This window comes from Lissotriton helveticus, chromosome 4_1 (genome assembly GCF_964261635.1).
Source record: "Lissotriton helveticus chromosome 4_1, aLisHel1.1, whole genome shotgun sequence".
Classification (NCBI taxonomy): domain Eukaryota; kingdom Metazoa; phylum Chordata; class Amphibia; order Caudata; family Salamandridae; genus Lissotriton; species Lissotriton helveticus.
The window spans coordinates 346,823,128-346,836,685 of NC_136063.1; the positions used below are offsets into that span (position 1 = coordinate 346,823,128).

The following is a 13,558-nucleotide window of genomic DNA, read 5'->3' on the forward strand; positions in this document are numbered from 1 at the left end:
TTGCATTGGATGCCACCTGTGCCTCATCTTAAACTTAAAGAATTTTCATAGAACCCTCCTTGCACAGAGGAATCCGGGTCATTAAGGTGATAGTTTCACCAAATTGTGACCGCTGTTGTTTTGTGGGAAGTTCAGGAGAACACTTCTGAAACCAGACTGGTAGAATGTTAGGCCCATTCTACTGCAACTTTCCCTTTAATTAAACTGACCCAAAGTGTGGGTTTATTCACAAGCGGGCTACGTCAGAGGGCGGCTTGGGGGTCCCTGACCTGCTCCGCTACTTCCAGGCGACGCAGCTCCGATACCTTTTAGAATGGAACCGACCCGAATCGGAAAAAAGATGGTTATTCCAGGACCGAGCTATGGGCCAGATGTCCTTATGGAAAGTTCCATTCCTGAAACGCACCGACAGGCCCTCGTACCTTAAAAAGTCACCCATCACGAGAACAGTGATGCAGGTATGGGACAAGGTGGCGGTCCCGTGCGGCCTCACCACCTTTCTGTCCCCGATGACACCGCTGTTTGATAACCCGGCCTTTCCACCGGGCACGATCCCCGGGTCATTTCCGCAATGGCGGACATCGGAATGCAAAGCAGCCGGCCACCTCTTCGATCCCGAGGGCTTCCTGCAAATGCATACCCTGCAAGATTATTACACGCTCCCTCAGATCCAGAGTTTTCAATACTTTCAGATCAGGCACTGGCTAACGACGAGGGAGGTGCTGCCCCACGTGAGCAGACATCTCACACTTTACGAGAAATGGTTGCACACGAAAACAACGGATAAACAGGCAATTACAGACATATACAAGATGCTCGGCCCACCCCCTCCCGCTTCGCGGTCAGCGGGCCAAAAGTGATGGGAACGAGAATTGGAACGCTCCTTCACGGACAAAGAATGGCAGGACATGTACTTCAGGGCCCATCACACTGCCCGGAACGTAGCCAGCAGAGAATCTGCGGTTAAAATAGCATATTACTGGAACCTTACACCAGCACGGCTGCACCAGAGCAACCCACACAGGGACCCGACATGTTGGAGGGGATGTGGCCGCACAGGGACACTTACTCATATACTGTGGGAGTGTGCGGAAGTACTGGAGTACTGGGAGCAGGTGTTACGTGATATCGATAAAAACTTTGAGACGGAGATCCCTTGATTTCCAGCATATGCACTTCTTGATCTCCCCAACGCCATCACGTTCCCTCTCAAATCGCTCAGGGGGAGGCAGATGGGGTTGGCCATGGGGGCTGCCACTCAACACATCCTATCATTATGGGGCACCCAGAGGAAACCCACACACACGGGGTGGCTCCACAGGCTTTGGTACATCATGGGTATGGAAAAGATACAAGCCTCCCTCACTCAGACACGAGACACATTCCTGGACACTTGGCAACCCCTGATTTCCCTCCTGTCGGACGAATTTACTGAAATCACATGCCCAAAATACCTCAGAGTGCTCCGTCTACCAGACGACTTTAGAAAGAACACGGAGACCTCGATCTGAACCTCACATTTTATGCATGCCTTAGAACGCTTAGCAGATGCCGGCCTACCACACCCGGGGGGAGGGACACGGGAGGGAATGGGGGAGGAGGGTTGGGGGAACGGGGATTGTTAGATTGTTGGATGTTGATGGGATTGTTTCATGACATTGCAGGTCAAATCTGGGCCCTCACTTGCCTTCATGGACACACTCTCTTACGCAGAGATGAGACTCGCCCTCGAGCAGGAGGGTAGGGTAGCCAACTGGTAAGATGGGGGCCCCTCGTACTATTATCATGTCATCCTGTCATGTGTTTGTTATTCAAATTCAATAAAAATGATTTAAACAAAACTTTATTGCCCAGTAGAGTCTGAAGAGCAGTGCCCTTTCATCTGATTTAGTGACATCATTGATGATGTCTTTTTGAAGTTCACAGTGGTACCATGTTTAAAAGCAGGAGCAGGCCAGAGGGTCTTGGAAATTAAAGCGGAAGAGGCGAGCCACTGGGTTTGTCCCAGGAGATCAGCATATCCAGGGAGGGAGTTACAAACCTTCATCATGCACTACCTTAAGTGGACAGGAATACTAAATCAGGTGGTCTGACTTAAGATCGTGTCACCCTTAAAAAGATGTGCATACAAATACGATAACCAAGGTTCTGCCTATGTGAAGATCAGGCCCACCACCAGAGGTAAAGTCCTTGTCTCTCTGGCAGTTAATATATGCCTTGGAATCTTTGCTATCACTGTAATGGAGGAGTGGAAACAAGGCCTGTAAGCCATGCCAAAAGCTTCCAAATTCATTCAGTAGAGGAACAGATGGGCATGTCCCATAAGCATCCAAGTATTTCAGCTTTGTCCCCAACCTATGACACTGTTGTACCTACTATGACCAGTGGCAGGACCGACTCTAATGACTACCCTTTGACTGGTTGAGGGTAAGAAGCCACCAACTACTTTAAAAAAAATGAAGGATAGACCCCTTAAGAGGTAACAAGTAGAACCGAGAGGATGAGACCAGGTAAGTCAGAAAATAGGTAAATATTGATTTGAAATTCTGACCAGTCAACAGCATGTGTAATACAGAGGACATGATGTGGCCCTGTACATGCAGTCAGAGCAGAGCAGGACAAAAGCCAAGACTCAGTAAGACATGGAGAACCACAGCTCTGCAAACCATGGGAAGGTACTTAAACTCCACTATAGTCTTCATGAACTCCAGAGACTGAGGAGTGAGATGACATTTCTGTTACATTCACCAGAAAGCTGTATAGAGCCTGCACCTTGTAAACTCTCAGCACCAACAGTGCAGACAGGGTGGCCAATGCAATATGGAAATTCTCTCCCTGGATTTAAAGCAACATAAGGAAACTCCTAAGGTGAAGCCCTAGAATGGCCTGCTAAAGCGTCACCACTTTGAAGTTTAAGTGAGGTTTTCAATTGTTCAAGGCATTTAGATCCACCATCAATCTAAACACCCCATTGGTCCGTGGGAATCATGACATAAAGACAATACAATAAAAACCACAGCTTCTCCCAATAGGAGGGACTGTAACATTGGCAATCTTAGACAAGAAATGTTCCAACACTGCCTCCAGCACTGACCTATGTGCTGGCCTCGAAGGCCAATGAGGCCCTTGCATCTATGAGTTCAAAAAATTGCACACACATTCTATGCAGTAACCCTGGGATTTCACATCCAGGACCACTGAGAAGACAACTCCAACATCCATGCAAGCATGACGATACAGCAATCAAAGCCTCTAGGGGCATACCAGTCATCCATTTAGGAAGAAGGTAAATTCCTTCCTGCCAGTGCATAGGAAAGAGACTTCTGCCGCCCAGCATATGGCACATTGCGATGTTTAAGAAAAAACACAAAGACTTGAACGCTAGGGAACTAAATCCTAGATCCTGAAAGATCCTGCTCCTCTAGGCTCTGGAAGTCAGACTTGGAGCAGGTATGGAAAACGAGGACATACGTCCTGCTCTCAAATGCAGCTTTTACCACTTACTCCAAGTCAGGACCCTCCAACAGTGATACTGGAGGAAAAGATCTGTCTGTTAGCCCCCTGGAATACCAACATATACCTAATCAAGAATTTGTTTCTAAGGGATTTGGCAACATACGGAGCATTGATGTTGGTCTGCAGGTACAGCATTAAGCCAGGATTAACTATCTTGAGTGCATATTCTACCATATGATCTACCATAGCCGTACGAGAAATGGATTCAAACTGAAGTTGTCATTCACCGGACGAGAAAGTAAGCTTCTCTTGAGCCTTCTACTCACACTTTATCACTGACCTTATGGAATGATCAATGGTAACAAGAAGAAAGCCGGCTCTCACACTTATCAAGCATGGCTGTACCATCACAACACAAGGCACTACTGAGTTGCCACTTGTGTGGGGTAATACCTGTTTCACTGGCTTATTTGACTAAAGTAGGTAAAAGATTTAAGGTCTTTCCCATCTCAACACCCTCCATGAACCTTGGACTGGAGAAATGCCGGACATGGTCTCTTTCCCTATCACCTGGCGGATCTCCAGGAGAAGGCAGACTTCTGCATAGGGCATTCTGTAATCCTAACAGGCCAAGTGACATAAGCCTGTCATCCCTCTGGGACCCAGTCCAAGCTGCAGCTCATTGAGATGCAACAAGCTCATGTGCCAAGTCACAGCCCAACACTTCAGGAAGGCAGTGTGTTAGAAAATGTGCAGGAAAAGAACAGGAACCACAAGATGCCTGCCCTTTTTATGGAACCCCTCTTGAGAGAAGAGGCTTGAAGGGACCGGGCACCATGGGGGAGCATCATTTAAAGACGAATCGGACACCAGGGGCTCCAAGGTCTAATGGGAGGCACAATGGCCCACACATTAAGTAAAACTACGAGAACGAGGAACGGAGAGGTAACCCCCATTGTTTGTGTGCGAGTCAGTGTTTGAAATGCGGAACTGTGTGAAGCTGAGACGCGATCGACATTTAGAAATGTCGTCTTTGGACACCAGAGTAATTCATCTCTTGCCTTCATCAGTTAGAGTCGGTGTCCACTCCTTCACTTTTCAATCGCTAGATTCAGCTGGTGAAACAGAAAATCTTTCAAAAAATAGCATGCATTGAAATATTTATGTGGCATATGTAACCTTAAGACATTTTAGCAGAATATTTCCTTTTCATAAAATCGATTCCCTTAGATATCTCAGTGCATTAGCAACAATCATCACGAATAAAATAAAAAACGTGTTGCCAAATTTTTCTTTTACTTTTACTATATCAGAGAAGCTGTGTGCTACTAACTACAGAGAAGAGTGGAGGCAAAGTCACCCAGGCACCTTGTGAAGGCATGGGTCATGCAGCATTATAGTTTTAGTGTGAATGAAAAGCGAGCTGGACTCCTAGTAGTGTTCAAAGCTGCAGTAGGAAATGGAAGGGTTAGAAGCAGGCCACAATTATCTGCTGAATATATTTCTGCAGCTCTTCACACTTGGAATACATCTTAACATGTTGCATCATGTACCTTTCTTTTTTCTTGCAAATTAAAGATTTGTGTTCTGTATGCGTGCAGTAAGCGAGGTTAGTTGTGGGCTGCGAGAGTGTAGTAAAAGTATTCAGTGACTGTGCGCAAGATATATTGTCAGGTAAGACGTGTGTCCTGCTCCTAGGAATAATTTGCATGTGACTCGCACAGGAGAGGTATATGCTAATTAAGGATTGATCAATTATACATAATGCTATTAATTGAGAAAATTAATGTGTTGTGAAGGCACTTAAAATAGAATGATCACACTAAATGCTAAAATTAATTGGTCTGAGCAAAACTTTAATTATATCAGAGTATTTTCACTTTACTCTTGTGACGTAAAATACCCAAAATTACACTATTATGCACGTTCATGTAATTATGAGTAATTTGCCACAAAATCCTACCCTAGGGGCACAAGATCAGTGAACTGAGCAAGGGGCTGCTGCTGTTTGTGTTCTGTTGCATTTAGCGCTATTTTCTTAGCACAAAATGCATCCTCTGGTGATTTTGGACATAAGGATGCATTGAGAGGAAAGGAAATGGAGCAAAATACTAGGTTATGCTCCTTGTGTAATTCTGCATAATGTTGTATAATTCCGTTGTAATTTTGCATGATTACAATACTGCAAATTCAGTTAGTTGGCCCACCACATGTAATTAAAGTATTGAGAGGTACCCCCCACGCCTAGGGGGCGGGTGCCTTTAGCAGCATTTTCGTGTGAGAGGCATGCTGGGTCATCTTACAGATGGTCAAGGGGAGTGGGAGGGGTCAACAGGAAATGTGAGGACTCAGGGAGGCACCTAGTGCGTCATTAAGGTTGGCAGGTGGCCCTCCACAGGAAAAGATACAAACACCGGACAAGAAGGAGAAGCCTCGGGTGACCATTGGGTTGCAGCCGGAAACGAGTTGCCCACCCACCCAACCCTAAATTTAAAGGCAGAATTGGCGGGGGTCCCGGGCAAGAAAAGGGCGGGGACTCCTTTTGGCCGGGACTGTCTGATCCTGGAGCAGGGAGGGCAGTCAATGGGGATCCGGGCTGGTGGTAGCGGGGTCCGGCCTGCTGGTGGTCCTGGACTCTCCGGCCCTACCCGAGATGCCGTTGTTTGGTAGGAAGCAATTTTGGGAGAACTTGTGCGCAAAAAAGGCGCAAAGCAGTGCCCTGGTGGCTGTGTCTAGAGGTAGACGGCGGGTGGTTACCCGAAATTGGAAGCAAGGGAGATGGTTTGTCTCCATAGGAAAAAGGAAAATGTTTTTCTATGTAGAAACCACTTTATATTTCCCCCATGAAATATGTCGTATTGCCTGCCATTTCCCACTCTGTAAATGTACATAGATTTATTTTCACAGAAATTAACGGTCAAGTATTTCAAGGGCTCGAATCTTCCTCCAAAATGAAAAATGTTTGAGAATAAACGCAGACAGAGTGTGTGGGGTTTCAGCAGTTTGCAGTGCAAAATCTTACTGCCAAATCCCCTGGAATGTTTGTTTTCCTGACCCTAACTTAAAATGTACAATTGTGACGGTGTAAAATTCCGCAGACTGGCAATTGTCTCACTGTCCTAATTGCAATATACCAATTTAATGTTATATTACCAATTTCTTTTTTGTAGCCCTAAACACATGGGTATGCAAATATGTTTTAGACTCGAATCTGCACAAGTGTAACCAGTTAAATGATAGGCTCATTCTAAATAAACTTACGACCAAGTGACATCCGTTCAGCACATTGAAGTGTAGCCTCCTGAATACAGATGTAAAAAGTTGCAAAATACATTAAAACTGCTAATTCGAATGTCAGATACCAAGTGGTTATGGGAAAGCGATCCATATTCAATTATGGTTACTAAGGAACGTCTGAGGAGCCTCACACTTCCAAAACTCATGATTGTTTTTAACAATTATAACATTTTTGTATCAGTAGTAAAGTACTCGTGAAAGAGTTTATACACATAAAAAGAACTTCCAACAACACTCAGTAAAGTCTCACACTTTTAATATATGCCGATGTTTCCAAAACAAAAGCTGTTTACAGGCAGCTTGCCCATTAAAAAGGAATGACGTAAACATTGCAATGTTGGTGAAGTTAATGGGTTCCTGCATGAGGACGAAGGGCCTAGCTCAGAAGACCTAAAATAATATTAAAGCACACCATTTGAAATCTTTTAGCAATAAATGTTATTGGGCTGTGCATTTTAACTTAGCATACTGTTATATTGTTTGGGACAATTAAAACTTTGGGGCATATTACCAAGCAATAGCGATAATTATCGCTAAGCTTGGTTAGCGGCTATAATTATATCGCCACGCTTCGCCTATTTGTATCGCTTAGGAGCCTTGCTATTATCAAGGTTTATCTCCTAAGCGATAAAAATCGGCCGAAATGCATGAATACCGCTGTAAAGTCAGCGATATTCATCCATTACCGAGCTAATGCTCTTAGCCATGTTATCCACCCACCATTGGATAACATGGCTAAGAACTGCTCTGGGCAGGCGTTAGCTTTTGGAGATATTCGCGCTTAGCGCGAATATTTCCAAAAGTTGGTAATAGGAGATAGTGATGTTAGCGACTGTTTCCAGTCGCTAACATCTTGGCACGCCCACTTTGCATGTCATTAGCGATAATTATCACTGACAAGCAATGTGGGCCCCAAGATGGTCGCTATCTCTTACTAGCTGTCGCTAACTGGTGTTAGCGACAGCTAGGTAATAGGGCGATAAAATTATCGCCGCTTTAGCGGGAAAAATTCCCGCTAAAGCGGCGGTAAGGCCCTTGGTAATATGGCCCTTTATCTTTTATTCTTATGTGGGAGTACTATTCGGAGTAATTCAAATTTACTGTTCTGCTTCGCAAATAACGTTTGTGGATGTTCGCTTTTTACATAGACCTAATTTCGTTTTATATGGGTTTATATTCTAATACAACAATTATTTTGCTTCATAGGAAGTGGAGGCAGCGCATGGTGGTGTAACATACATGTTCTTGCTCCATTTAAGTTCAGTTCTGCTCTCTGACATATGGTTATACTGTTTTACAGTAAAGACGTGTGGGTCCAGTCTGCTGGGACCAAGTGGCACCTTTACATCACCGAACTTCCCCTTCCAGTACGACAGCAATGCTCAGTGTGTCTGGGTTATCACCGCTGAAAATCCAAACAAGGTAAGTGTAAAATAACATCAGAGGGGAACACTGCCTCAAATGTGATTTGTGTTACTTTGGTAAAAGTTTTTTTTTTTAAATCATTCCAAACAATCTCACTCACAATGGCCCAAACCATCTCACAAATGATGCCTGATATCCCACGTCCAAACATGACCATGCAGATTAAGCCACCAGTGCTCCTACCTGCCCAGCTCACCAGCTTTCAGGCCCCATTCCATCTACACCAACCTCCACCCAGCTGATTCTCCCTGACCAGCAGCATTCTAACGCAACTGCTTTAACCACCTCTCCTTCTCCGGGCCTATGGACCAAAACCTCAACCTCTTGCTCTCACATATCACTAGAGTCCAAACTTGGGGAAATTACAAGGGGCCTGCAAACAATTAGGCAAAACATACTAAATCTAATAAGCATCACATCAGAGCTTGCAAACAGCATATGGAACTGCAAAACCCATATGATGAATAGCTGCAAATAGGTTCCAGACACTAAATACTGCCCTAGACCCAATGAGACCCCAACTCTCTCAGTATCTCCTCATCTGAGATGGAAAAAAATACCCTACCCCAACACCTACACTTAGCTCATATGACTTAAAGATCCTCTCTCTGAAATTGACATTCACACCCTCCTCCTCTCATATAATTCAACAGATTCTGGCATCCTAGGAGATTTAGACCAAATGCAAACAATTCTTACAAACCCACACAGAGAACCAGGGGTCCATTTCCATGCCTGAACTATTTTTTATTGAAAGTATGAGCACATACATAACAGTTTTGACATTTATAATGTCCCATAATATGTTGGGTTGGTCCATAGAAGTCTAACTCAAGGCATGGACTAAATGGTCTCATAGGTTACGTCACCTTTTGCTGGAGAATAATGCGGGATCATAAAATAGTTGGTGAAATCTAACGATTGTCCTTTAATGTGATGCTGTCTGGGAGGAATACACTAAGGCCAACTGACAACTACGCATAGTCATGTGACCCAGGAAACCGGCTACAAGAACCAAATAGTCAGGACAAGAAAATGCAAACTTTCCAAAAGTATCATTTTCAGATTTATGACTAAAGTTTGACTTTATCATTAAAGATGGTTCTAAGTTCCCCAGACACCAAATATGATTTTTCTAGCTGCTCCCAATCAAACGTTTTCACTTATTAAAGGTAATAGATTAACCCAATGTTATCATACTGGAGAGGTAGATTTTGCAGTAGTAAAAAAAGAATTTGAGAGTTTTTCACTCCCAGAACATGTAAAACTTGAAAGTAAAACTTTTAAAATTAAACACACCCTGCCCTATGGGCTGTTTAGGCCTAACCTAGGGTGACTTATATCTACTGAAAAGGAATGTTTATACCTGGCAAAAGGTTTACTTTGCCAAGTCAAAATGTCAGTTTGTAATTGCACACACAGGCTGCAGTGGATGGTTTGAGACAGGTTTGAATGGGGTACTTATGTGGGTGTCACAATAAGTGCTGCAGGCACACTAGTAGCCTTGGGTACATGTCGTACCACTTTACCAGGGACATACAAGTAAATTAAATGTACCAATTGGGTGTAAGCAAATGTTGCCATGGTTAAAGGAGAGTGCACAAGCACTTTAGCAGTGGTAAAGTGCACAGAATCCTAAAATCCACCAAAAAAAGGGTTCAGAAAATAAGAGGAGTAAAGACAAAAAGTTTTAGGGGGACCCTGCAGAGAGGGCCAAGTCCAACACTGTGTTTTGATCATTCGTGTTGTTCCCAAATACTCACTGTAAATTGTTGTACAGAACAGCATGCAACTATACGATGTGACATGATTAACCCTGGACAAAGCACTACGCTACACTCGCATAGTTTGCGAAGTTTGCGCAACTTCGCACTACACGAACTGCACGTAGCAAAGCGTAAACATGCATAGAGTAGCGTAGCGTAGTGCATCGGTCATTTTTTGCTTGCTCGCGGTCCTCAACGTCAAGTTGGCGACGCAAGCAAGCAAAATGAAGTCCTCACGAAACTTTTTCATTGTATGCGATCAGCAACATCAAGTTGCTGATCGCGAACATGGAAAATAACGCTCCCGACGAGATTCTAAATGCGGGGAGGTCAGGTTTCTCATTGCGAGTGGTCACGCATGCTAGCGACCGCTCACGATGAGAAACTACCAGTCTGCGTTGAGAAAGCTGCAGCTCGAGTAAAAATCTACTCGAGCGGCAGAAAAGAACAGCTCACACTGTGCAAGATGCTGTTTTCAATGATTGCACAGTACCAGATGCTTGTCCGCACTGTGCAATCATTGAAAACGACATCTTGCACAGTGCGAACATGCTACTACGCAGTTCGCGTAGTGCTACGCGTAGCTCGCGTAGTGCGAAGTGCACTTCACGTAGCTACTCGTATCGCTACTTCGCGAACTACGGCCACCCCTAGACATAATAGCACCATTTGGGAAATTTAGCTGAACTAATGTAACTCAATTTCACAAGATTATGCCGGCATAACATAAATGTCTACCAGATTTAGGGATTTGGTGGGTATCCCACAAAATTGAAATGATTATACATAAATGGGTTCTTAGAATTGGTAAACGATTCAAAGCCTTTACACGAACCTATAGGGAAATCTTTCTAAATATATTAACTCATATTGGGTCACTGGAACTAATGTGGATGGGTGAAATAGAACTACAAATATAATAAAACACAATGAGAAGTAGACTGGCTTAACATCTTGTACACATATTTGGGACTTAGAAGGAAGGTATATTTATTGCAGTCATATTCTCTTTGTCCTCCTTCTTTTATCTTCTGCAGAAAGAGATTGTTTTGCATTAACAGCAAAACACACTATTTAACCATTGTCTTACTGGAAGTAACCTTGGGAACTTTACACATCTCAAGCAGAAACTAAAGACTATGCATTTCAGTTTTAGTTGGTTCATTCAAGCTGTTTTTGTATCCTCTGTCCCGTTCAAGAAAAAATGATTGTGTTTTTTGAAACATGTTTAACACAAGTGTTCCCAATGAAAGGCTGTAAGCAGGGCCAGACTAGGAAGCGAAACAGGCCCTGGCAAACTGGTCAGCCTGATGCCAGGAGGGGGGACAGGGAGGTGCGGCCGAGCAGTTAGTTAGTGCCGGTTTCGGCTGATTTTGTTACAGGGGGCCCCCGGGTGCCCAAAACCGGCCCACACCCTGGCGGCCCACTGGGGTAACGCCCTGTGCCCGCTATGGCCAGTCCGCCCTGGCTGTAAGTCTACATCATGGACGTCATTTAGGGGTTGCCCGAGGTCACTGCTGTGACCCCTCGCTTGCCCATGTGAACTTGGTACAGACCCCTGTCCTCAGAGGTGGTACAATCAGTGCCAGGAATAAAGTGGTAGCTTGTCCTTATGAACGTCCATGGATTGGGGCTCCAATCACTTTGTTTTCTCTCAATTTATTTATTACACTAATAGTGAATATGATCTTCCCTGGAAGCTGAGGTAAGTAAAAAAAAAACTTTGAATTGTGTATGGTGTGCGTACTTATGGGCTGTAGTGTGCTTAGTTGAGAGAGTGTGTGTAAGAGTTAATGTGTGTATGTGCATGTATATGCATAAGTGTGTGAGTGAAACTGAAGGTTAAAGGGCGTGTGTTGTCACTTCTGCTACCCCTGGCATTTTGGTGAATTGACATTAATGGTCTACATCTACATGCAAGCCAGTTTTCTGATGCCAAATGTCTGCAAAACCATGCGGTTTTTTAAGGCCATATGCTACAAAATCAATTTGGATGCTCACCTCGGCTAAAAATGTCCTGGTCTGTCAGTCATTTTGCAAATAAAGGCAGTGAACCACAGGAGTCTAGGTTTAGTTTAAGGCAATTTCCATCAGCTTAATAGGTTGGTTTGTGAGCAAAAAACATGATTTGCTCCTCAGACACCATGAACATAAGATGAAATATTTCTGTGGAAGGTTTGCAAAATGTAAATGCGTTTAATATGTGCAGGCTGGTACACAAATGCATTTTTTAATAAATGCGTGGATTCCCTAATATCGAACAAAGACACTTTTGTAAAATTAAAACATTGTACAAACAGAATATGACTTCTCACTGTTGAATTATTGGTCTGGCGCAGAATTTATTTTTTGACTGGCACTATTTCATGTCCTTAACGGTAAGCATAATGCAGTGCTTGGTGCAAACACCTGTTGACCACAATATTATGAAAAAAAACACAGTTGATGGACAGAATGTAGAACAATGTCATACATTCACCCCAGTACAGAGATCTGAGCCTAAATCCATCGTTTTTTTGCACTCCACACCACCCTGGGTTAGACACTGGCTATATGCAAATCAGCTCTGACCCTGTGCCTCATGGGAACAGTCCAGTCCGAACTACCAAGCCATGTCTTTCCCAGACAGGAATCAAGCATCCAAGGACCGGTTTCTGGCTATCAGCCTTCATCAGCCTGGATAGCTTGACTCCAGTGGTGTGGAGAGCCTGGGACTCACGTCTGAGCATACCCAGCCCACTCGGGGTGAAAATTGCAAAAAAACACAGTTGATGGACAGAATGTAGAACAATGTCATACATTCACCCCAGTACAGAGATCTGAGCCTAAATCCATCGTTTTTTTGCACTCCACACCACCCTGGGTTAGACACTGGCTATATGCAAATCAGCTCTGACCCTGTGCCTCATGGGAACAGTCCAGTCCGAACTACCAAGCCATGTCTTTCCCAGACCGGAATCAAGCATCCAAGGACCGGTTTCTGGCTATCAGCCTTCATCAGCCTGGATAGCTTGACTCCAGTGGTGTGGAGAGCCTGGGACTCACGTCTGAGCATACCCAGCCCACTCGGGGTGAAAATTGCAAAAAAACACAGTTGATGGACAGAATGTAGAACAATGTCATACATTCACCCCAGTACAGAGATCTGAGCCTAAATCCATCGTTTTTTTGCACTCCACACCACCCTGGGTTAGACACTGACTATATGCAAATCAGCTCTGACCCTGTGCCTCATGGGAACAGTCCAGTCCGAACTACCAAGCCATGTCTTTCCCAGACCGGAATCAAGCATCCAAGGACCGGTTTCTGGCTATCAGCCTTCATCAGCCTGGATAGCTTGACTCCAGTGGTGTGGAGAGCCTGGGACTCACGTCTGAGCATACCCAGCCCACTCGGGGTGAAAATTGCAAAAAAACACAGTTGATGGACAGAATGTAGAACAATGTCATACATTCACCCCAGTACAGAGATCTGAGCCTAAATCCATCGTTTTTTTGCACTCCACACCACCCTGGGTTAGACACTGGCTATATGCAAATCAGCTCTGACCCTGTGTTTCATGGGAACAGTCCAGTCCGAACTACCAAGCCATGTCTTTCCCAGACCGGAATCAA

At 44.4% G+C, this 13,558-nt stretch overlaps 1 protein-coding gene across 1 annotated transcript in view; it reads left to right on the forward strand.

Annotated features, from left to right (window-relative positions):
* Positions 1-13,558, forward strand: part of CSMD3 (CUB and Sushi multiple domains 3) — a 3,006,114-nt gene that overhangs the window by 1,386,586 nt on the left and 1,605,970 nt on the right. Inside the window, exon 11 of the mRNA XM_078686868.1 lies at positions 8,054-8,175. Within this exon, the coding sequence (XP_078542994.1) occupies positions 8,054-8,175 (122 nt within the window). The remainder of the gene's footprint in view (positions 1-8,053; positions 8,176-13,558) is intronic.